General features: G+C 27.7%; 1 protein-coding gene across 1 annotated transcript in view; it reads right to left on the bottom strand.

The window, feature by feature from the left end:
• Positions 1–17739: 17739 nt before the first annotated feature.
• The window catches only part of LOC111635220 (homeobox protein slou-like), a 44190-nt gene continuing 34598 nt past the window's right edge, over positions 17740–27331 (bottom strand). Inside the window, exons 2-3 of the mRNA XM_023380117.1 lie at positions 25548–25874; positions 17740–18511 (exon numbers count right to left, since the gene is read on the bottom strand). Of these exons, the coding sequence (XP_023235885.1) occupies positions 17943–18511; positions 25548–25874 (896 nt within the window). The 3' untranslated portion in view covers positions 17740–17942. The remainder of the gene's footprint in view (positions 18512–25547; positions 25875–27331) is intronic.

The following is a 27331-nucleotide window of genomic DNA, read 5'->3' as shown; positions in this document are numbered from 1 at the left end:
TAAGGATAGGGATTTTACTACAGCATCCATACCTTGTATCCTAACAACTCTATTCTATGCAATAATCCCTATGTTTCATGCAATTAGACATCTGTTTTGTGCAGTAATTCCTTAGTTTTGTACAATAACCCACCTGTTATGCGCTACATTCTCCCTGTTTGATGCAACAATCGCATTTTTTTGTAGAATAATCTTCATGTTTTGCACTACACTCTCCCTGTTTTGTACAACAATTCTCCCTCGTTCCGTGCAACAACTTCACTGCCTAGTGTTGGTCTAATTGATGATTTCGGTGGTCACTCGAACAGTTTTTAAAGAAATCCGATCTTTGGGGAGGAAATTGGAAGTAACGTAATAGGTCTAGTCGAGGAAGTGATGATAATGGGAAAGAAGACTGCCCACTTAGGTTACAAAAGATAGTCCAATTTCGTTTTGTGGCAAAATGTTGGGAAAATGACCAAAACTAACTGAACTCTGTGTTGTTCAATTTAGAAAAACGTTCAAAAAATATAAAAAAAAATAATAATAATAAAATCTAGTTAATAAACAGATATAGANCTAATCGAAGAACCAATTCTGTTACTTAGCAACAAAATTCCCAAATATTTAAAACTACTTTAAAAAATTGTTTGTTTATTTAAAAAAATAAATGATATTTCAAATTTAAATACTCAAAATATTTATTATTCATAAATATTTTATGCATTAAATCATAGAAGACTTCGGAGGGTAGCCCAAAAGTCAGTATAATTTAAAGGCTAAATTTCTTCTTTATTCAAACACACTATGACTGATACGGTAAAGTGATTTTTGGACCATTATATATATTTGATTTTTTATATTTTCGATTTATTTTTATGAGAAAAATTAAATAAAATACTTTCTAAAATTCTTTCTTTGTGAATGATTATTAAATTGTCCATTGAGATTATTGAAAAAAAACAGGTGACATTTTAAAAAAGAGATTTTTTTAAAAGAATTTTGAACCTAAAATTAATCAAAACAGCTAAATTTTATGTGTTTTTGGGTAGATATTACTTTATTTGCATGACTTTTTGTACATAAATTGTAATGATTTTGAAGCATCCTCCTGAGAGCATCAAGAGAAAAATTGATTGTAAGAGGATGAGTTCAATATGGTCAATTGAATAAAAAAAAACAGTAATAAATTTTTAAAACGTTCAGATTTGAAAATTGGTATAAACCTATCGAGATTATTGAAATTGAAAGTACAGTACGTGGGTATCAATGTGCTTTCACTTTCAATTTGAAAGAAATACAAGTAAGAAATCGATTATTTTGAAGACTTTTTCAAATTTGAATGACAAAGACAATAAAAATTTTAATTTTTAATGTATTTTTATATCTAAACTTGTTAATTTATTATCTTATTTCTGAAATTTTTGAGAGCAACGAAATCATAAGAGTCAATTGATTTAATAAGAGTCAAGAGTTTCAATATAATCACTTAATGTTATGAAAAAGTAGTTGTTTTGAGAGACTTTGTATCAAATTTTTTTTTAAATTTAAATTGAAAAATCCTAAATATCTATTTTAATGCATTATTTATAAGTATAAACATTAATTGATTAACAACTTTTCATCATCATCCGAGAGCAGAAGGAGCAAAGATTATAAGAGGATAGTTTAATATAATCAATTGTAATTATTAAAAATAACCTTTTTGGGTATTTTATCGGATTCATTCAACTTTAAATAACAAATGTAACTTTTAATGATATTTATACATAGAAACATTAATTATTACATTTTTTAGCATCATTTGAGAGCAGCAGGAGCAAAGTTGATTATAAGAGGACGATTCAATATGGTCAGTTGTAAAGTCTGAAAGAAGAATCAAAGCTATACAATCCGTAACCGATCGTTAGTTCCGGGTGGAGTGGGTGTGATGAGTCCCATCCGATTGCAGGGTCTTATTTACGGCAATTAGGGATGGTGTGTCTGCCAAAAACAAGTTGCTTTTTATCCGATATCACTCGCTGAAATGCACTCACTCCACATTGATCCCTTCACTTAGCTAATATAATGGCGTTTTTTCCCTGCCAATTACGTCCCTTTTTCTTCGTCCCTCTTACGAAGACTCGAATCGTCTGTCAATCTGATGGATTTTCTCTGATCTAAATGCCTAGATACGACTATTACTAACTGTAATAGGTTTTAACAGCTTTATTTTACAAAAAAAACAGGCAGAAAAAAACACGATTTTTTCCTAAAATTTTACTTAAAATTGTTAAGAAAATTTCGAGATGTCTTGAATATAAAAACTGGTAAGTGTACTCTTCTGATATCTCCATACATTTAAATTCTAAAACAATTAATTATAAGGTAAAATACATTTATATTATGATCGATAAATTAAAGCCTTTTTTAAGGACGAAATGTAAGAGATTTTGTTAGAATATTACAGATCTAGCAGCATTTTTAATTAGTTAAAAAGCTTTATCATTACACGTAGCCTTATATTTAATAAATGAGCCTTATTTTAGTGTCTTTACATTAAAATAATCTTAAAAACTTAAATAATTAAATATTAATAAACATAATCTAGAGCAGGTTATAGATAGATCTATATACTGTAAATTAAGTTATTTAATTAAAAAAAATACAGTAATTTTATCAAACAACCAAAAGTTTTTCATTAATTAAAAGTTTCTTTATGAATTTTCAGAGTCATTAATCTAAAAATCACGATAATTAAGGCTAAAAACGTTTAAAATCAAGTCTAAAACACGTAATGTAAATGGATCAGTGTAGCATAACAGTGCCTTAAAAAAATCAAGCCTTATATATTACTTTATAGAAAATTTATAAATTGAATATTATATTTTCATAACAGAATATTTAATTGTACTGTAAAATGAAAAAAACATTGAAGTTTCGACGATTGTTACTTGAAAGATTGCACACAGTGTGTAGCACTTGTTACGCAGAAATCATACAGAGCTAATTGGAAACACGATACATTTGTAAACTGATTGAACTTCCATTTATCAAAAGTGCCGATTATACAATGACCATTGTTTATTTTAAAATAACTAAGTCAAATAAAAGTGTCCTTTTACCCTATAAGTTTGTTTTGTAAGCTAAGAAAAATAAACTGGACACAAAAATTGATGTTTACATGAATGGTGTGTATATAAGATAACGTCTCTGATTGAATCTCAACAATGAATTTAGTGTAATTTAAGTGCACTTTCAGTTAGGAAAAAATTAAAAGTTTTCTTTTGAATAATATTTAATTTATTTTAAGATATTTTTTTAAGAATTAAAATCTTTTTAAAATTATTATTTTAGAGATAATAAACTTTGCCTATTTAAGCTCTAGTTTCGACGTAAGCCAATCTTATGAGAATTTTTTAGATTTGCACTTCTTTAAACATATTTTTTAGATTTTAAATTATAATTTAAATCTTATAATTGCTTAAAAATTATTAATTTATGTAATAAAATCGCCTGGATAAGCCACAACTTCGATACATTTTAAGGAAAGTTTGGAGTTTTGCATTGTTTTAACACGCTTTATACTAATTTCTTTATTATAAATTTTAATTTTTTAATAAAATTTTGAAGAAAATTTAAACATAAAATTGCTTTAAAATCATTTTTTAAAAGCAATAAATACAATAAATAAGCCACACCTTAAGGGAAGGTCGAGTTTGAACAGCATCAAACCCACCCTCTTCCACTAAGAAAAAAAGAAAAAAATAATAATTTATTCATAAATGTTGCAATTTTATCAACAAAAGAACTAAGATATACAAAGCGTAAGATCGAATGGAAAAAATAAACAGATATATCTTAAGATATTTGGTCACGTGTACCCCACCCCCTTATCTAATTTATGATATGGACTAAGTTACTAAAGTAAGACTAGTTCGCACGTTATATAAGGTACTAATTTCACGCTCAAGTAGAGTCCTATTAGCTGCAGAACAGGAAATTAGGAAATAGTACGTCACATTAATGATTTACGTCACGGTCGCCACTCACTCACTCCTTTTCTACTTTAGAAAATTTTCATTAAAAAAATATAAAAAAAAACTAAATTTTTACCTATCAGGAAACAAGGAAGAAAGAAAAGAAAGTATTTTATTTGGATTTAAAATAGTTCCTGTTTTTTCTTTTCTTTTCTTTTCTTAGAAAATTACATTCTAGTTTTATAGCGCGAATCTACTTTGATTGAACTCTGAATAAAGACATTTTTATTTGAGGCAAAATGTAATATTTTAAAGGTTTCTTTAAAGAAATCTCATTAGTTTCTTGTTATTTATACCTTGCTCTTACCTCTTCTTCTTTGATTCAAATTATGAGAAGCTTTCTTCCCTTCCTTTTTTTGAGTTTTTAAACTTATAAATATGTTCTGTTCCCTTGTTTAAATCGTTATGTCTGAACTTTGTTGATGATGTAAAGGGGATCTTAATGAATGTTTTTTTTTTTTGCTTTTTTATTTAATTTTTTCAAATAAAATTTTGTGATTTTCTAAATTTTACTTTTTTTTTGTAGATTTTTATGTAGTTTTTTTTGTACATTTTAATGTAAATTGTGGTACATTTTTGCACTATTTTTGGTACATTTTTGTATAAATTTTTGCACAATTTTTGGTACATCTTTTGCATTATTTTTGGTACATTTTTGTATAAATTTTGATAAATTTTTGCACAAATTTTGGTACATCTTTTGCACTATTTTTGGTACATTTTTGTATAAATTTTTGCACAATTTTTGGTACATCTTTTGCATTATTTTTGGTACATTTTTGTATAAATTTTGATAAATTTTTGCACAAATTTTGGTACATCTTTTGCACTATTTTTGGTACATTTTTGTATAAATTTTTGCACAATTTTTGGTACATCTTTTGCATTATTTTTGGTACATTTTTGTATAAATTTTGATAAATTTTTGCACAATTTTTGGTACATCTTTTGCACTATTTTTGGTACATTTTTGTATAAATTTTTGCACAATTTTTGGTGCATCTTTTGCATTATTTTTGGTACATTTTTGTATAAAATTTGATAAATTTTTGGTACATTTTTGTACAATTTTTAAACATATCTGTACAAATTTTGGTAAATATTTATCCAACTTTTTGTACAATTTTACACAATTATTATAGATTTTAATAAAATTTTTAAAAACTTAACGTAATAATTTCTAAATTTTAATATAAAAAATAACAATTAAATAATATTAATTTGATAATAAAAGCACAGTCCTTTCTTCTCTATAAAAATAAATTATTGATAATTAATATATCTATAAAGATTAATTGATACAATTTTAAATTAAAATAAATAAATAAATAAATAAAACTAAAAAGTAAAATAAATTAAAGCAAAACTTAAATTTAAAAACTACTTATTTTATTTTGTTGTTTTTTTTTCTAAATAAATAAATTATTAAATTCATTTACAATAAATTTAAATTTTGAATGAAAGAAAGCAAAAAATAAAATGCAATAATTTTATTTAATCATTTGAAATTAAAAATATAAAATACAAAAATAAAAACGCAATTAAAACATGAAATTAAAAAAAAATTGTATTCTTGTATTTATAAATTAAAAATACAATTTAATAAAATTCAAAAATTTAATTATATTTTTTTAAAAAAATCAATAAAAGTACAATTTTTAGATATTGTATTTTTTTAATTAATTAAGAAAATTAAAATTTAATAATTCAAAATACTACAAAAATCGCAATTAAAATGCAATTTTTTAATAATATAATAATAAAATTTATTTTTAAAATTACAATTTAATAAAAATTCAAAATATAAAATACAAAAACAAACGATGAGAAATGCAATTTGTTTTTTTAATATTGTATTTTTATTATTTTTTTAAATAAAAAAATTAATTTTATATACAAAAGTTAAGATTAAAAAAATTCAAATTTTAAACTATTTTTAAAAATATAAATTTTTTATTTTTATTTTTTTATTTCAAATTGAAATTGTAATTTCTGTTTCGTGTCACGAGTCCAAAATATTGCCTGAGAAGACGTTCTATATCTAGAATTCAAATTAGGTGAAAATGTTTGCGTGAATGTTATCATAATATTAAACTTTCCCCTTCTAAAACTCTATAAAATATATCAATTTTCTGATATTTAAATATTCTACAAATTTCTTTGAATTCCAAAACAAAAAATCCCTCTTCCATTCATTCATAAATATTCGTTTATTACACATTGTTAATACTAAAATTTATCTTGAAAAATGTCAAGATATGCTTGATTTTTTTTACATTTTTATGGATATAAAATTATGCATAAATCTAAAAAAAAGTCATAAATTTTAAGAATTTAACGTGGTAAAAAAAATCAATAAAATTCACATAAAAATATCATTTTTATTTGTATACTATCAAAGGAATCATTAAATGTTAAGAAATATGCATTCAAAAATTCAAATTTTGAGCTAAATCGGTGTCTAAAAAAAATCGAATTTTTGAATAAAATGTGGAAATAATTGCTTTAAAATATATAGAATACAGTCGACCCCCTATAACACTTTTGATTTTTCCGTTTTATATGAACTCCGTATTGTACGAGTCACTTAGGTTTTACAAATACGTGAGCCGTTCACAGCCCGGTACACATATTTGTAAAATCTAAGTGACTCGTACAACATGGAATTCATATAAAACGGAAAAATGAAGAGTGGTTTAGGGGGGTCGATTTGTACCTTAAAATATAAAATGAGTGTTATGGCGTGTCTCTAAGATTGCATAGTTTTTAATTGATTTTATACTCAAAAGACATAAAAAATATATTTTTTAATCCAAAGAAAAGAAAAAAAACATAAATAAATTGCATATAAAAGTGTAATTAACAAATTAGAAAAAGTTTACAATTTTCAATTTTATATTTAAATATAATAAAAGAATCGTTTCATAATTGTAATTATCTTTTTTAAAAAAAAAAATGTAATTAAATTCTTATAAAAAAGTCTTAATTTTTGTGGTGTTTTTTTTTCTTAATGCGACAAAAAATTCGTTTAATTTATTGGAAATTTAATGAAAATCGATAACAGTTATCTGTTGCATAAACAATTAAAATTTAAAATGTAAAAAAAATGAATTATTTTAATTAAAAATATTATAAAATTCTTCGCTTTCTTCACACTTTTTAATTAAAAAAATCATTTATTTAATTTCAGTTTTTGGAACGAAAAAAAAACTGAATTTTCTTTATCGATAACATTTATCTGTCACATAAACAATTAAAGAAATGTTTAAATTTAAAAAAATACAATTATTTTTTAACAATTAAAAAAAGATAATTTTAGATAGTATAAATTAATGAAAATAATCATTTAATTATCCTTTCATTATCATCTTAAATTGTTTTTGGATAGAAAATCATTTGCATTTTTTTAGAATCTTTAGGAAAATCGCGTGGTTGTTTTAGTGGTTTGCATGTAAATTTTAGAAATTCGCACCATCGAGAACAATTATCGCTCGAATAGACAATTAAATAAACTTTAAATCCCTCAAAAAATCTCTCATCACAAACTTCTCCACGCGCTAAAAAAAAAAAAAAAATGGCATCTTTAGAGGTCAAGCGCGCGCGATTTTCAGACACCAGCAACAACTATAATACTCATTATTAAAAACTAAATTAAAGACCAGTTTAAACGGGATAGAAATGCCGAAAATTAAAGAAAAAGAGAGAGAGAGAAAATCTAAAAAGCCGGACGTCTTAAAGAGGGGTCAAGCAAAGGAGAAGGTATTGCAAAGGGGTGTACAAGGCTAGTGTTTGGTCATCCGTGACTCTAGTGGTTAAAGCGGCCAGCAGCCACTAGGGGGAACTCATTTGAACAATGCGTCCGATTTCCCGTGACACTTTAGTAGGGAGAATGGTGAAAAATAGTGGCTATTACTGGCAAGCGAGACGTTCCCTCGAGAGTGGAGCAATAGCTACTGGAGGTGTGTGCAGAACCAATTATAGACAGCAGCCCGCCAATGGGACGGACAATCATTCTTAATGAAGGGTAACGGATACGGTTTCGTGATTCCGGACTGACTGTACCGATAGACTAGATGGCTGTTTAGGAAGCGTGTCGCATCGTTGAATCGTATGCCTGCTTCTTTTCCGTGTCTTTTCTTCCACGGTAATTCAGTATGAATATGTAATGTCTGTCATGTGAGTCATACGGATGCCTACCTCCATCTGTTATTTCATTTTTTCCCTTTTTTTATATATATATATTATCTAAATAATACATCAGATTAAAGTAGTTTATGTATTTTAAAACTATACAAAACATTACGTTTCCAAGTCTTAATGCTCTTTTCACTCCCTCAAACTCTACTCTGTATCTTATTTTACGTCTTTATCATCTAAATAATACAAGAGATTTAAGTATTTTAAACTTATGTTATATATTTATATAAATTTTCAGCATTGTATTCGAGTCGAGGAGTGAAGAACACGTTTTTCACTTCTCGTTATATAATAATGAAGAACTCTTCTCCGTGTTTTTTACGTCTCAAGCTCCTAAATAATACACAAAATTAAAGTATTTTAAAATTATCTATTTACGTTTTCAGTATAAGTATTTGAGTCGGGATGTTTAAGGGGTGAAAAACGTTGTTACGACGTTTCTCAACTCCTTAAACGTTATAAAAGGGGTGTACTATACTTCATCTCTCAGATTAAAACAGTTTATATATTATCAAATTATATATATATATATATTTAGAACTTGTTGGCCCTAAACTATAACAGGCCTTTTCTGTCCACTAAATATTAAAACGTGTAAAAATGAGGCCCTAAAGCTATAAATTCATAACGCGAGGCCCTACGCTGCATACTCATCTACTTTTAAATGTATCGACTCAACGTAGGCCAATTTTTAACTCATTTTTCACTCCTTAAAAACGTTTCTTCTCTTATAAATTTTTTTTTAGCATAAATTTAAGTTTTATTCAATATAAAACTGTAGTGTTTAAGTTATTTTACCAACTACAAATTTAAAAATTTGTTTACAATAAAAGATAAGCGCTATTAACGTAATAAAATAAAAGTTTANAATTCTGCATCTTAAATTGTAAAATAGGACATTCTTTGAGGTTTAAATTAATCAAAAAAATATTCTATAAATAATAAATTAGCTTGATTTGATTTTTGTTTTTTCGAATTGTCTAATATGAGATTTACTCAAAAAATTAATTAATTTGAATATTAAAATATGTTAATTTATTAAAATATAATGAAATTATTTATTGCTTAACGTATTTATTTATTTACATACATAAAATACACGTATTTTTTTGTAATTTAATGATAAAAATTTTGGTAATTTTTGCTATTCTCTGCACGGAAATCCTTCATATTATAAAGTAATTTTTATAAAATATACTTAATTAGTTACTTAAATATATCATTTATAAAAGTATTTACTTAAATTTAATATTTAAAAAATATATATGAGCTAATTTTTTTTAAAAAAAACACTGGTACAACCTACGATTTTTTAAAGAAAAATCTTATAGTTCTTCAAATAAATTTACAAAATAAACTTAATTATTTATCTTAAATAGAAAATTTAAAAGAAAAAAGAAGGAAGAAGCAGAAGGAAGAAGCAGAAGGAAGAAGGAGGAAGATGAAGAAGAGGAAGAAGAAGAAGAAGAAGAACAACAACAACAATAATAATAATAATAAAGAAGACGAAGAAGAAGAAGAGTGCATAAATATTAAAAAAATATATAACAAACGAATTTACTTTCTACCAAAAAAAATACATAATCAATTTTTCTCGATACATCCATCAATTTTCCAACTACATCAATACCAACAAGCAATATATAAATATCTTAGTAGGTGTTATTTCGTAGCCATTTTTCTCTCTCTCTCTCACTCTTCTTCTTCTTCTTATTTTTTTGAATTGTACAAGAATCAAAAACAGATCCCGTGAGATATTTTTCTATTGTATTTTTCTCTTATATTACCAGAGACAAATATAATCACAATTTAAATCTTGCTACAAATTGATCTGCCAGTGATTAAAGTTAGAAAGAAAGAAAAGAAAAGAAACTGAACGTCATTGACTATACAAAAACATCATGGGAGTGATGTTCCCTTGGGAATTTAAGCCATCCCCATACACAGTCAAAGTTTTGACTGTCTTTAAGGAGCTACAACATTCAAAGTATCAGAAGAAGAGAGAAAAATAAAAAGTAAAAGAAGATGCTGTGAGAAATTGGATGGTTCGCTTTAACTACTTTATGGATGTACACAATTGGGAATAACTGGTTTTTTTTTCCTTCTTTATTTATTTATTTTCTTTATATATAAATATTATTGTCTTATTTTCTGAATTGTAAATGAGAAATCTTTATTTTACTTTAAAATAAACTTACACATATATATATATATTTATTTATTTTCTACAAATTTATTAAATATATAAAAGTGAAATGAATACATTGCTCCCGATTTTATCAACGAAATGTCATTTTTGTTATCTCGAGATTTGATTGAAAATTGGGCCTGTGAGTATTTTATTTTTGTTCGTAAGCGGGCCTTGTTAGTTGTTATTAATAGAAGAGGGGCCCTAAATGATTTGTTTTATATTTAATTACTCATTTTGGCACGGTTCTTGATTAGTCTGTGTGATACTCTTCAGTGATAGAGTCGGGTGAGTTAAATTTTATTTATAGCCGAAATGGGCTATTATAAAGCTAAAAACATCTAAAAATATTGTTAATTATTAGAATATCATCGTTATAATCACTTTTATTCATTGATTATCAGAAGAGAAGTGATGTTATTGATGTTATATTTGCCTCTTCAATTGTAGCATTAATCTCTTTTAGATACATCTAGATTTTTTGAGGAATATCTAGAATTATTATTACTGCTTAAATAATATTATCCATACTTAAAAAAAATCATAATTTCTTCGTTAATATCCCTAGAATTTATTACGAAAGTATACAACTATACAAGTGTATGAATAGAATAGCACCAGCAATCTTGTTTTGGGTATGACTAGATTTTCTAGATAATCACGTAGAATTATAATTAGTATTTAAATGTAATTAAACTATCCCTCTTTGATAATTATACCTACTAAAAAAAAGACTATAATTCCTTTGTTGATATGCGAAGATTCCATTAGAAAAGTGTTCAACTGTACTTCTATTTAACAAGTTTTTCAAAGAAAAGATCATCAGAAACAGGGGGGAAATAGCAAGCATTAGTACAGCTCTTGCTCACATCCAGGCCTATAATTTAATCTGTACCCAAATTGCTTTTAGATGCGATCTATTTGTCATAATAATTGGAACTATGATAGAGGATTTTTTCACAAGCCTGTTTTTATTTCCGCTGGATGCTGAGGAAAAAAAAGGAGGAAGAGCGTAAAAGTAATTTTTCATCAACATGAAAATGAGTCGAAAATATTATCATTTTCATCATAATTCATCATAAATGATCGGATATATTGTAGAATTAAATATTTTGGGTTGGATCCACTACCCTAAGACGTATTTTAAATGGCATCACTTGATCATTTTAACTCAACTTCATTAGCTATTTTTAAGCTTTAAATTAAATTTTAATGATAAAAAAATTTAAATTAAACTACTCTAAAATATATTTAGATTAGTTTATGATGTGTTAAAACGAAAGCCTACGTCAAATTTTAGGTAATTTTCCTCCTCTTCTTACGCTTCTCCTTCTAGAGTTATGCTTCAAATTTAATGATTTCAGGCTAATTAACAGCGTGTAACCACTTAAATGGTTTTTAAAAAAAATTAAAAATTTTTAAATTTAATTCGAATTAAGTTTAAAAATTTTTAAATTAAACTAGAAAAATTATTTTAAAAAATGGAAAAAGTACATCCGTTTAATGGATGAAATTTTAAAGGAGTACATCAATTTATGATATAAAATATATATTTCTTTTTATGAAATTTATTAAATTTTTATCTGGAAAATCAAATATATTACGCTCCATTTGAAAGATCTTACGCCTTTTTTACTTTAAGCTTCTTTAAAATAAGCCTACTAGAGATTTGAAAGTAATCGCATAGAAAAATTTCGATAGAGTAATTTAAAATTCAGAAAGGCCGATAAAGAATAGAGGAAAGAGGAAAAAAAGAAGAAGAAAGTAAAAGGTATATTCTATAGTCGAACGATCAAAGTAAAAAAGTCAGAAAATGTCTCAGGTACTGCTCAACAAGAAGCAAAATGTACCGAATCCATGTCAAAGAGGGAAGAGAAGTGAGGTAATGTTCTTCGTCCAGTTAGAGTAGCAGTGAAAAGTCACTCAAGTCGAAATTGCTAGAAATCCTTTCGTAACAGCCTCACTTATCGGCAGGGATGCGTCGGGTTACCCTACGGTCTGCCTCGTGCTAGAGGGGAGGGACGGAAAACGGGAGGGGGACGTTGCAGAAGTGCGCGCACGGCATTTCACTCACCCAAGCTGACTGTGCGCATCCAAGCAGGAGTCAATAGCGGACGAGTGGAGGGAGAAGCATATAATAGGAGAAACCGGAATAATCGCAGTGATGAATAGACATTGTGAACAAATTGGCTATTGTATCGGTGGCAAGGCTCGCAATCTGACACGGCTCCTGCTTCCTAAATGATTGGCTTTCTCGCATGGAGGGTATGGAGTGAACCTTCTCCCTTGATATCAACGGCGTCTGACTCCGTTGCTTCATCTCTTCCCCCACTTCCCAGTCTTTGCCTCCATAACCCCGGTAATTTAACGCAATTTGTCACCAAAACCCGAGCTCAAAACGCGGAACAGCGGTCCCATTAATTGGCTCTCACTGCACGGTAATTTGAAAATAAAATAGCGAAAGGAAACGATGCCTGTAATGGGCTTAAAACTACGCATTAGCGGGATACACGACTCCCTATCGTCGTGCCTTCCGGAAGGGTTGATCCGGATGAAGACAACGTTCAACGTTTGTCGCTTGAAATAATAATCCTTCAGACACGTTGCACGAATTGGTCTCACGTCGATGCTTCGTCCCCGATTCTAAAATCCCCTCACCACCATCACCCAATTGATGTAAGAAGTCGCCACCCACCCCCTTCTTCGGTCTCCTTTAATAAACCACCCAACAAATACCCCTTTTCAATGAAGCTGACCATTCATAAAGGCATAATGGGGGCATACTTTATGCCTTTTATACAATCATTAAACAATATTTTAAGGTGGAATTAAAAAAAGTCTCGTGCTTATAAGAGTTCAAAGATGAAAAAATTATTTTATTTAAAAATATCCCCCTTTTATTGTTAATTAATTAGACTTTTTTAAGCNTATGCTCCAAAGAATACAATAAACGATTTGACCTTCTCTCTTTTGTTCAATTTATTTTTTAATATCTTGTATTTTTTTAAATATAAATGATTCTTAATCATCGGTAGACGTATGATGAAGTGGGGGTATCCATTGAACGGAATGATGATCTTCACCATTTTATACACTCGATAGTACAAAAAAAATTTATATTTGTAGTTTATATAATTTTAAACTCTAAAATTTAATAAAATAATATATAAACTTAAGAATAAATTAATTAAAATGCTTTAAATTACCCTAAATTCGAAAAAAAATTCTATTAATATCTTGCAGCAACGTAAATAAACAAAGCTAATTGTTACTTTATCACTTTTAATTTACAATCAAATAAGTTAATATACTCGACAGAAGGAACGAAGAGCAAATTTATAAACAACCTTCTGTTAAAAATAATTAAGGAGAGTCTTTTTTAATATATAATTCTTTAGTTTCTTAGTGTTTCCAAGTGGGACGAACCCGATCTCGTTGAGTAATGAGGTTTCGTAGGTAGATATCCTCTCATCAACAGTCAGCAGGATGGAGAACGGAAGTAGGAGGGGCTAAGTGATGGGTCGAGGCGGGACTGCACATTTTCCTTCTCTTCACATAACTCGTTAACACGTGCAGCCTCCTAATTTTTAACAAACCTCCCCATTTTAAGTTTTACTTTTTCTCTTGCTCTCGCTCCTCCTCATCCTTTCTTTTTTCCTCCTTTAAATTTAAGAATCATTTTGGAAAATATGGTCTTCTTTAAAGAGCATTTACTTTTCGCATTCCATCTAAATTGTGTTTCTATTAATAGCTACATAATTTAGTAGATGGCATATGAATATATATATATACATTTACCTAAATGAGCATTAATGAGATAGGTTACGTTTCCAGACAGCTGTCTAATGCCGACAACAGTATTTTGTGTATGGCCTAGTCTATCTCTATCGTCATTAAATAAATATTTTAACTGCTTTTTTTTTAAATTGTTTACTAATTTAGGATGATGATTTGAATCAAAATGACGTTTAATTTTAGTTAATTGTAATTTAAAATAAAGTCATATCTTTATAGAGTGAAATAAAACAATTTATTATAGGTTTTAAATGAGTACTTTTAATGCTTTCTTATATTGAATTTACCTTTTTATCTACTTTTCTCCTCATCTGCCTCAATTTTTATTGTCTAATTTCTTCCCTATCGTCCATACAATTTACTTATTATCCTTATCATACTTTATCTTCCTACATTCCGTACTTATCTTCCGTACAGTTTACTTATCATCCTATCATCTCCCTCACTATCTTACAACATCGACTGCTCTAAGTACTTGTACTTTATCTCCATATCATTCTCTCTACGTATAGAACACCCTAACCCAAATAGGATGTTATTGTTTAGAGAAGATAGGAAGAAGTTACCTATTTTCCTTCAGTTTTATTGCTATTTTTCCTCTCCATCATCCTTCAATACACTAAAATATACCTAAACATCTATATAGAGACGTAGGTGTTTAAGTATATTGAAAGGATGATCGGAAGGAAGAAACAGCGATAAAACTTCTCTGCTTCACCTCTCTGCCTTCCTTTATATTTTCCTACTCTCTACCTACAGAATTTACCAATTAACTCATTCACCTCAATGCCTAACTCAAACATAGAAGTGGTAACTTCAAAGCATAAGCACTTACCTGTTTATTTTTATATATAAAAAAAAGAAAAATTAAAAAAAGGTGCCGACAATCCAATTACTTGATAAATATAAATCTTTTTTAAATTTATATACGCGTAAAATTCGAAAAAAACAACAACACGGTAACAAGGCAAATATGTGTTTTTAGAAACGTAACAGATGCGCCGAAATGTGAAGTGGATCCCGTTTGTTTATTCGTCTCTGCAGCATCAGAACATTCCGGAGCCCCGGACAGACATACATCTTTCGTCAAATTATCCGGAAATGCATTTCTCATATAGTAATTGAGCTGCCAACGATAACCGCTTCATTAGAAGTTGGAAATGACAAGTCTCCATCTATAATATGGCATTGACGTTGATGTCTTGTCAGCAGATTTGTCAAATGATATACTTTGTTTAAAGCCTTCAGACACNATTAATTTTATTATTAATAAACGCCATTATTTATGACATTAAAAGTGGCCATTAACTTAGATAGAAGAGTGATTCTAACTGTACTTAAAATGGTGAATTAATTTATGAAATTTTCACCAAATTTCTTTATTTTATATATAAATTGGATCAATTTAAATTATTTTAGATAAATTATTAATAAAATAAGGGTGTTTAAGCTGTGAAAAAGTACGATAAACTCACAATATTATAGAGCAAAATCATGTGTTACGCTTAAAATTGAGAAAAACTTGAGTTAAATGAAGGATTAATTTACAAAAATTATTATATTATATATATAAATTGGATTATATTTATGATATTTTATATAATTCATTAATAAAATACGGGTTTAAGCAGTGATAAACCAACAATATTGTCGACTAGATGACATCTTGTCGTTTGATTTGTTAATCTTAAAATTGACTTTAAAAAAATTCATTTAAATATAAATGTATATAACTAAATATTTACACAAAATTATCCGTATAATTACTTAAATTAGTGTAAACACACAAGAAACAATCCTTTAATTAACAAGAAATTTAAAAAAGATAAATAATTAACGCATCCTCCGAGTAACACGAGCATTCGACATAAGAAAACCGTTATAAAATACTTAAATTAATAATTAATTTTAAAAGATATTTAAATATATTAAAAGATTTTAATTAAATTTATACATATTTCCAATTAGGCCATGTAATTTTTTTTAAATTTTCTTCCTTTGTTTTATGCCTTATCTTCCATTAAAAGATGGAAGCATTCTCCCCCCAGCATGAAAGGAAAAATAATTAAAGCGTTAATTAAAATTAAGCATACGTCAATTTAAAAAAAAAAACGTTTGAAATTTTCTTTAAAGTATCAATTAAAATCGGTTTTTGAATGTTCGAATGGATCTTTGTGCTTTTAGTTAAAGCTCGAGAGAATAAAGAACCGTCTGCTCTACTTTGTTGTTTTTAAGCGAACTGCAAATGAGCCATGGGATTTGATGTATCATCAGAAAGATAGCAAAGCCATGAACATTTTAACGATTCGCAATGGCTTTCTACTAATTTAAACGCAAAGCTTGAATTTAAAAACAAAAAAAAAAGGAAAAAAGAATTAACTTTACCTTCAAACACGAAACTTAAGCTTATATCTCGTGAAGAGGATTCATTAAAATGCAAAGCTGTTACGCCAGTCTCCAGCCTTAATTTGGATAAGATATCCGTGTTTCGGCGAAAGAGGATTGCGTAGCTATGACTTTTCTTTATTTTTTCTTAACCCCCGGTTAACACAAGATTCGATTATGAAATCTTTAAACGTGTATACGCCACACGTAAAAATGTATAATAACTTCATTACTTTACGCGTAATTTATTAACGTTCCTCTTTAAATATATTATCTGATTTATCATGAAGTTTAATTTCGTTATTTCGATGATAAATTCGAGTTAAATTTCTTATAAATTTGCATGTAAGAGTGCTGTTTAGTTGGACTTTACCGTATGTAAATGTGAGTGTTTTAGTAAAGAATTCGGAAGGGATTTACGTGTAAAAGTATATTTTGATAAAAGAATCTGCTAACGAAATTTACTACTTTACTATAAAAGAACTTGTATATATGTTGTACAGTAAAGAATTTTGTACAGTAAAAGTAAATATACGTGTTCGGTAAAGACTATTGTAGGAAGTTACACGTAACTATGACTGTCCAATAAAGAACTTTGTGGAGTTTACACGTAAATATGGTTGTTCGGTAAAGAATTTTTTCGAGAGAGATTACACGTTAGAAAAGACTATTCAGTTGGGGATTAAGTAAAAAGAGCGAAGTGTTTCCTATAACTATTTTTACTTTAAAGTATTATAAAATACTTTTTTTTATTTAAATTTAATTAAACGCATGAAAACAATTTTAAAAAATTGAGAGAAAACAATTTTCGCACAAATACCAGATCTGATTTTATTCATTTTTTTCTTTGTATTTCACAAATAAAAGTGAAATATTTCATAAAAGGCCTAATAAGCACTCTACAATGTAGGGCCTAGGGCCTATATATATATAGATATATATAATTTATATATATATTTATATATAATCACACCATTTCAGTACTAAAAACAGTTCATTTGGTTGGTTTTTTGGATTAAATCTCGGCGACACGAGTTAATAAACTTTTTTTTGTTTTTTTTTTGCTTTTTATTGTGTTTTAATAATCGAAGACATCGATATATAGTCTAATTCTTGACCTAGACAATAGGCCTTTCTTAATGAGGTTTCAGTACTAAAAACAGTTCATTTGGTTGGTTTTTTGGATTAAATCTCGGCGACACGAGTTAATAAACTTTTTTTTGTTTTTTTTTTGCTTTTTATTGTGTTTTAATAATCGAAGACATCGATATATAGTCTAATTCTTGACCTAGACAATAGGCCTTTCTTAATGAGGTTTTTTTTAAACTATATACATAACACAATGTTAAATTTTTACGTAATTGCACACTAAAAATTGTTCACGTATGTGCCAAATGAGAAAGGTACGGATGAGTGGTTGCAAAGTGTTGAGGTGGTGATAAAATAGGATAACTTAACGCAGTTGCTGTTGGTAAATAAGGTATTTGAGTCCCGTATAACAAACCTGCTGCAGTATAGGGTGGATTTGATGGATATGAAGACTGTAATGCAGCCGGTTGTGTAGGAGGTATAGTTGGACTGTTAGCATCCATACCGGGATTTTGTTTCTTCCATTTTGTCCTCCTATTTTGGAACCATATTTTGACTTGTGTTTCCGTTAATCTTAACGACAATGCCAAATTAAGTCTCTCGCAAACTGATAAATATCTTGTAGTCTTGAATTTATTTTCTAGTGCCACTAATTGTTCGTATGTAAAAGCTGTTCTTGCACGTCTTGGCTTTCCTGTTTTGTGATCACCCATTGATTTTTTCTTTTTACTGCTACCTTTTGAGGTTTCTCTTTCTGTCATAGGATCGTTTCGTCCGTTATCGTCTGAGGAGGGTAGACATTCGCATTTTTGTCTCTCCAATTCCGTTTCGTCGTTTGTCGAATCGCTGCTATGTGAATCTATAGAAGAGAATTATAACTTAAATTACTATAAAATTCTCTTAAATATATGCATTAAGTTATATACATATATTTTTAAAGCCTATAGTTACCTAAATTAATAAAACAAAGGTACGCATTATACACCTATTTACGCACCGAAATTTGAATTAAAAATATAACTTTAAAGCTTTTCTTTAATGCAATTTTCTGTAATAAGTTTTAAATTGTTATTGTGTGTTTACCTAAATTAATAAATCGGGACGTCAAAAGGGAGGGGGTGCGCATTATACGACGATTGAGGCTCAATTTGTGTTAAAAATGCAACATAGGGCATATGCAATACAAGTTTCGGCTTTAGACTGTTATATGTACAATTATAGGCTCTAAATTTCGATAATTTAATTAACTTTAACGCAATTTTTATCAAGTTTTAATTGCTTAAGAGGGAGAAAGAAGAAAAAGAGAGAGAGAGAGAGAGAGAGAGATGTGTATTATTAAAACAAAACATCATTAACAATCTTTAACGATTCGTTTAAAAGTTAAATATAATTACAAGAATCTGTTACACATTTAAAAATAATACAAAATGAAGACACTTAACCGTTTGACACCAATTAAGTCAAGATTGTCAAAGAGACTTAAAAGTCATCATAGCAATTAACTTTTAAAAATCACTCCCCCCCCTTTTTTTTAGCGTTATTTTCTTAATTTTTGGAAAATTTATAAATTAGAAAACCCATTTAATTTATATTTTATTAATTTGTTTACTCTCTGATTAGAAATTTAATTAAAAATTCTAATAATAAACGATATAATCAATGGACCGTCTTCCATCTAAAATATTGAAGGATTCCCGTTTAAAATTACCTTTTCTTCTAAAAAATTCCTTCGTTTATAATTTTTTAAAAGATAATTTAAACAAATTATGTGTTACATGTGTTATTACTGTGATTAAACTGTGTTTAATTCGTTTCCAAATTAATAAAAATCATATGTAACTGCATACATTTATATGCTTTTTATGCGATTTACATTAAATAAAACTTTTAATTTATTGCGTATTGTTTAAAAATCTTAATTAGAATTAATAAATTCTAATAAGATATATTTTTAAAAGGATAAAATTTAAATTTAGTGTAAAATAGTTTACTTTTATTCATCCAAAACTGTGAGATCCCGCATTGATTTCTATGGAGGATCTCGAGTAGAAAGAAAGAAAAGTGGATTTTTAATTAGAAATTCGTTTTTCTAATTCGATATAAGAGATTTAGAAAATAAAATTCTTGAATTTTTCTATAATTTTTAAAGAAATTTTCGTTGTAGAGCTGAAAGAACATTCTTAGAGATGCTCGTATACTTTATGGGATGAAGATTGGGAATTCAAAAGAACGGGATGAAAATATAATAATAATAATTGATAAAGTAAATTTTATAATCGAGTAAAGTTCTTTTATATTTTAAAATTGAGAAAAATTCAATTTTTCTAATGTAACATCTAAATCTAAGCCACAACAGCAATCTTCTGAAGCGATCTCCAATTCTGGAAGCACGAAGAAGACATGAAATTTATCATTTCTACATGGAAATAATCTCAAATTATTGCATTTTCTTTAATATTTTTGCCTTATATTTTCGAATTTCGAAGATTTTAAATAGAAATTTTACACTTCTTAATTCTATATCATCCATCTTTTATTAAAAAAAAAAAAGAAAAGAAAAGAAAAGAAATGAATTATCGTAGAGTTAAAAATGGCGGTCAATCTTCTGTCGTTCACTTCCGATTGTCCGGATATTAGAAGGTTCTTTAATTTCCCTTAATAGTCTGGCAGAAAAACGCAATGAGTGTTTGCAGCAGTTAAGATTTGTTGTCTCACGACACACAACAGATAGAAGTGCAGTAAATAGCGATCAATCAAAGCCCATGTCCAAACACGGGAGAGACGGACATTATGAGGTCAATTGTGTGTGTGCTGCAAACGACAGCCAATCAAAACCCATCTTATAAATATCAGAATTTAAATTTTGATTAAAAAATTATCCATAAATACATCCAGAGGGTATAAAATTTGGTATTTTTTTTAAATATAAGAATGATAATTTTGCCTCTAAAACGCACAAAATTTAATAAAGTAATGCTTTTGAATAATTTTAGGTGTTTTTAGAATTAAATTGTGCTTACTTTAAGGATGCATTAATTGATAATATACCTTGATAATCATTAAGAAGATGCATTGTCCTTATGAGAATTTTTCTTACAAGGACTTATAGAAGTTATAGAAACTTTCTTTATAAGTCCTTAGGAAGAAAAATTGGCCTTAAGCTCTTGTAATTTTATAGAATTATTCATATAAATTTAATTTTTAATAAAAGATAAGAGAATTGTTACTGATCTATCCTATAGGCCAACATTAACTACGTCTCAAAACCTAAAAATTATCGAATAAAGATACTTTAATTAGCCATAAAATACCTAAAAAAAGTTGCATAATTTTCTCTTATTTTCTCTAAATAATTCGAATATTGCAACGATTTTCTTTAATTAAAATCCAACACATTTATATATAAAACTGCCTTCTACCCCCTAAAAAAATATCAATAATATTTACTATGGTGTTTTTTAAATGCAGAACATAGTTTATAATCGAAATTTACCATAATTTAATTAATTAAAAGCATAGGATATATTTAAAAACAGGGAAGATTGATGGTAATTTTGATGGCACTTCCAGCAAGTTTAGGGAACATTTTATCTTTTGAATTTGAATTTTACAGTTCTTACTCATTCAAAAATTGTTTAAAAGATAAGATTCTGTCAAAATTAGGCAATAGGGGATTTAATTTGACACTGGAATTATAACACGGTTGTTAATTTTAAGGCTAATCAAGACCATTAGAGACTATTAGAAATTATTGTTATAGTCTCTTTCATAATCTCTTATTGCACTCATCACCTTATGACAAATTATAATCATTTAAATGTTTATAAATGATAATTATCTTCATTTATTTTGTAAAAAGTAAATTAAAAGTCCTTTATTCGTTTAATTTTAAGAGGTTTTAGAGTAGCGAAGCTAATATCGAAGACTATAGACGGATCAGATATTTTATTAACGGAACGTCGTGTTTGTCTGTCTGTATTTAGGAAACTTGAGAAAACAACTACAATAAAGTAATTATAGTTAAAATGTAAATGATTTTCTTTGACAATTGTCTTGAAATTTTTAGAATATGGTGAATAATACGCGATTGTTTTTGTTATAGGCCTCATATTTAAATAATATATTATGAAAATTGAAGGAAAGAGACTCTTATATAGGAAAAACATTACGTTATGTATTAAAATTATGTACAAATTTCGATTTTAGCACGGTGAATTAATGTAAGAATGATTTGAAGCGCGTATCGCTATATAATCCTTTCTTAAATATGATTTTCTAAATGATATATATTTAAAAAAATCTCAATCCTAGGCCTAGAAAAATGATTAAATACCCAAATTATTATCAAAATTTTAAATAATTTTACAAATGTTACGAAGAGAATCGTCTGGAAAGTTGCAAGATTTGGACAGATAAAGTCCATCCCGAATGGCCTCAGTTATAAGGTCATTCAGTATGGACTTTACCAAACCCCAAGCCCCTATAATTGCTACTTAAAGATTATAACCTATGCATCGATAATACAGTAATAAAATAGAGATTCTAAAGTATAAATCAGGATAAAAAATAAGTAGAGAAGAGTAGGGGAAAGAAGTAATTCTTTGAAGAGACCACAAGAAGAATACCAAAGCAAAATGGCTTACTAAAGCAGTGGAGTTTAAAATTTCCTAAATATTAGAACGATTTCAATTCATCAAAGTTCTCATGCCAAATAAGAAAATAGGTGAATTGGAAAAGTAGTTTTCCAAAATCCAGAGCAATAAAGATCTTTCTGGCATGAACAGAGTATCTTCGCTAAGGCTGAACGGAAAATAGGATAAACGCCTCATTAAGTGATAGGCAATTCAAAAACTTCCCATTATGCTCCAAAGAATACAATAAACGATTTGACCTTCTCTCTTTTGTTCAATTTATTTTTTAATATCTTGTATTTTTTTAAATATAAATGATTCTTAATCATCGGTAGACGTATGATGAAGTGGGGGTATCCATTGAACGGAATGATGATCTTCACCATTTTATACACTCGATATGGCTTAAATATTGCATTATTTAATAATTATATTTGGAGTTTTATTAATTTTACATTGTACTTAATCGATTATGCATCATTAATTGCTATTTTTTCGTGAATTTTATTAATAAATTCTCATTTTTATCCAGTGCAATAAAGCTTTATGGAATGGTTTAATAATTATAATAAATTAACGTTTTAAATCAAAATAGACGTTTTATATAAAAATATAAAGAATTTAAACTTAGAAAATCAATAAATTTGGCAAATTTACGCTTAAAAAAACCTCAATTTTCTTATGTTAAAGGAGGGTTTCATTGATCATCAATTGATGCAAGAAGAGCAACTAAGCAAGAATTTAAAGTTACTTAATGATTTTTCTTTTAAAAAATATCAATTTTTAAGAATAAAAATTCGGTTTTAATTTAATTACATATATTATAAACATGGCCTAAATTATGATAGCGGCCTTATTCATAGCAAGGGATTGAGAATTTTCAAGTCATAATATAATTAAAATTATGTTATTTAATATTTTTCCATTTAATTTTTAAGAAGAAAAACAAGTTAAAGGTAAAGATCTATCTAAATTACAGTCATTTACTTAACTTAATAATGAGAAAAACTTGAATTTTTCGAGCATTTGCAAGGCTCTACTTGATTGCAATGCTTAAGAAGAGAGAGAAAAAAATGCGTGTTTTTAAATTATTAGGCATTACATTAAATTACTCGTACGTGTAACGCATTAAATATGAAGTTTTTCAGTTAAAAAATAATTACTAAACCTTTAAAAAAATTTAACTTTCTTGTTTAATTGTATCTGATCCAATCTTTAATCATTAGAAAAGTATAGGTTAAGTTAGATGAGGATCGTCCTTTATATTGTTTAAATATTGACTTTAAAATGATTTAATTAACACAAAATATGTATTTTTAATTAATTTTATGCAATTTTAATTAAAAATTAATTTAAATTCAAGAAGAAATTAGCGCATCTCTACCACTTAATATAGCATCTCTATTACTTTCTGTAAGCTAAATTCAACTCTAAATTTATAGATTTATTTTTTAAATAATTATCAATTTAATTCTTAATCGAATTAAATTAAATTAATTATAATAAGTTTATAAATTTAAATCCATATAAAATGCATTTTGAAGTTTAAAAGAAGAAGAAGAAGAAGAAGAAGAGGAAGAAGAACCAATTTATGGATGCTTAATCTTTAGGCCTCTGTAGTAAAGTAATTTTTAAACTAAATTTAATTAATAATTTGGTTTTAAATTTAAAAAATTAATTAAATATATATAAAAAATAATCATTATAGTTTTATATAAAACAATATTTCATAATATTTAAATCAAGTTTTACGAGGCCTGGAGCGATAGAAAGTATGTTAAAATTGTTTAAAATTAAGCAAGAATTATACAAAATTGAACTTATATAATAAAAAATTATTATGTTTTATATAAAATTTATTTAATTTTATATAAAAATAATTGTAAAAAACTTGATTGAAGTTAGATCTAAGGGTGTGAAGATTGAATTTTATCTAAAGTCTAGTAGATCAATAAATGGATGCTGTGTAGCTTTAGGTAATTTAATAGAAGGTTTACTTGTAAGACGTTGAATGAAAATATTTTATTATATAAATTTTTTTTCTTATTAAGATCTTTTTATAATTAAGTAAGTAATTAAGTAGACAATTAGCTAAGTCGTTAAGGAGCCAAACCGATTTTTGTCCATTGTTTAGACATTAAAACGTTTCTTAAACAATCAAAAAAGCGGGTTGAAAGATGGATGAAGAAACACGTTTTTTAGGGATTTAAACTTATTTAAACTAAGGCCTATGTATAAATTTAATTAAATAACATTATAATTTTATTAAATTAATCAAATTATATAATATTTTATCGATTATACACTAACAAATTCTCATCTAGATTACGATACTTACCGTATATTAATTCAAATCTTCACCGTAACACCATTAAGGCCTACGATACTTTTTAAATGTGTTTCGGATTGTTTAATTAGTAAAAACGCTTTATAAATCCACTCAAAAAATTATAAAAATTAATATTATTTAATCAATTAAGCGGTATTCAAACGAATTTTTAAGTAATTTGTACTTCTTTCGTGCGTATTTCGCGCAATTCAGAGAAGAAGACGATATAAAATGGCAAGGAAAAATATACTTTTTTATATTTTTTATCAAAAATGATTGGTAAAAATTGTTTCGATATGTTTCTTTATTAATTTATAAACATAACAAGTGAAGAAAAGGCCACAATTATCGAAAAGTATGGGAAGATTGAGATATCTTAGACTGGATATCAGTGCAGGACATCCATACCTAGGCATTCAATCTTATATATGTCACCTGTCATGATAAAACATCTATGTAACGTTACACTCTTGTCAGAAAAGTTTTCATCTTTCAATCTCTATGGATGATATAAAGGAGAAATACTTTATATTTTCCCCTCTCTTTCTCTTTTGCATTATCAATTCCTCTTTCTCTGCTTTATTAAATATGCAAACTTTACTTCATACAACTTTTATAGTGTCATACAGATTCTGTTTGTTTTCCGTTTTATGATTGCTTACAAACTGAACCCCCAGAACACAGAATTGAAGTTTTAAATTACTCAGATATCTGTCTATTAGTTTACAAAGACCGAATATCAAGATAACATTCTCACTCCTATAACAAGTATAGGCTTATATATACACACAACAAAGGCCTATATTTCTTTAAGACGTTTACAGTTAATTAATTAACGTTATTACTTTGTTAATTCGCATTAAAGTTTATAAGGCCTAGCCTAATTAGTGCTTTTATACGGTATTTTAATAAGTTGTTGAGAAACGAGAACCTACCTTTGGTGTGGTCATCTCTGTCGTGATCACCTGTGCCCTGCCAGGGATGCCATGTGCTCTTGACACGCGTAGAACCAGTAAATTTCTTCGGATCGAGTATATCGTCGACAGAAAACGATGTGTGAGACATTGGTCCACTGTGCTGATCCCTGTCGGTCCCTGCACTTTCCAACAGTCTTTCTGCAGATTGAGATTTGCTGTCACCTTCCATATCTTCACAAGATGAACAGCTTTCGGACCTGCAGTCCGATTTGTAACATATTCCAAACTTTTCGTCCCAATCCGGACCCATGTGGCACCCTGTGGTACCCCGGCATGCGTGTGATACTCAATCAGTTGAGGCGGAGCTATAAGGCGCTTAGGTCTCGACCAGTGATGTTAGCTCCTGCCAACCGATCTGTGTGGACAACCCGGACGTATGGTTGAGATTTTCGCTGTTGCCGGCGCATGCGTTCTCTACCGCCTTTAGCTAAGCTGTGGGTGTACGTGTGAGGTGCTTTCAACCACCCTCTGTAAAGTGCCAAGGGTGGGTAGCCGAGGGGGTAGTTTGCCAGACGATTTTGACATGACGTCCATTCAAAGTTATTTTACCAAGTGTGTGGGGTTTCTTTCAACAATGGAATCATCTGCCCCTGTGAAATCCTCTTCTCCTTCACTTCTGTCGGTGATTAACGTGAATTCTGACATCTCATCTCAGATTTTTAAAACTTCCAGGCTACACATACATAAGAAATACGGTAAGTTCCTCCAACTGAGGGTTTAATCGAGTCGAATTTAAGTCGAGGATTTAATTCTATTCATCCTTTACTAATTTTAATCCGATCGAAATCTTTTTTGTTGTGCTTTCCCATTGCGGTTTAGCCACGCGTTTTTAAGTCCTGCTCCAACGAAATCCCCCTTAATCCCACTTCTATACAAGTAAACACTCGTTCAAAAACTTTCTAAAGATTCATTTTAATCAATTATATAATATCTCTTCCCTTTAATTATAATTTTTTAAATAATTTTAACATAGATACTGCATACAGTTAGAAGACTTGTTACGGCTTTACTCCAGCAAAACCCCCTAAATTCCAAATTCTATACAAGTAATACTTGTTCGAAACCTTCTATTAAATCATTTTAACATAACATCATGCAGTGCACTACATGCAGTTATCTATTTGCATAGTTAAATACATTCAAATAAGTAAAAAAGACAATTAAATTTAAAAAAAAAATCTTAACATTTAGCTCTATAAATTTGTATGAGATATTACCAAAATTTATTTTATAAAAATATTTTTAACCTTCAAAAGATTTATATATAAATTTTTAATGTTTTTTTAGATAGAAGAAAAGCTCTTCCATCTATGAAAGAGCTAGATATTAGGATATTTTTATAGAAAAAAATAGAGAAAAACATCTCTAAATTAATCAGAATAATATTGATGTTAAAAGCTAAGTATTAAATATTGATATAATAACTTAAAAATTTCAAAGAAAATAACATTTAAGAGAAGAGATTTATATAAAAATTGCACAAAAAAAATATATATATATATATAAAATAAAAATTCCTTTCATCTTAAATGAAAGATTTTTTGAAAAATAACATTTTTTTTAATATATATTTTTATTTTATTTTTGTTAAATAATAATTAATTATAATTGAGTATACATTAATAATCATTTGAAATTTTTATAAATACAAAATTCACCTCTGGCTATTTTTTCATGGATTTTTTTCCTAAGTTTTCCTTTAATTTTATAAAAATATAATTATATTTAAATATTCTTTAAGT

Source organism: Centruroides sculpturatus, unplaced genomic scaffold, assembly GCF_000671375.1.
Source record: "Centruroides sculpturatus isolate CEXI.00-Female unplaced genomic scaffold, Cexi_2.0 scaffold878, whole genome shotgun sequence".
NCBI classification, from domain to species: Eukaryota; Metazoa; Arthropoda; class Arachnida; order Scorpiones; family Buthidae; genus Centruroides; species Centruroides sculpturatus.
The sequence above is the reverse complement of the archived record's forward strand: the minus strand, read 5'-3'. Positions and strand labels throughout refer to the sequence as shown.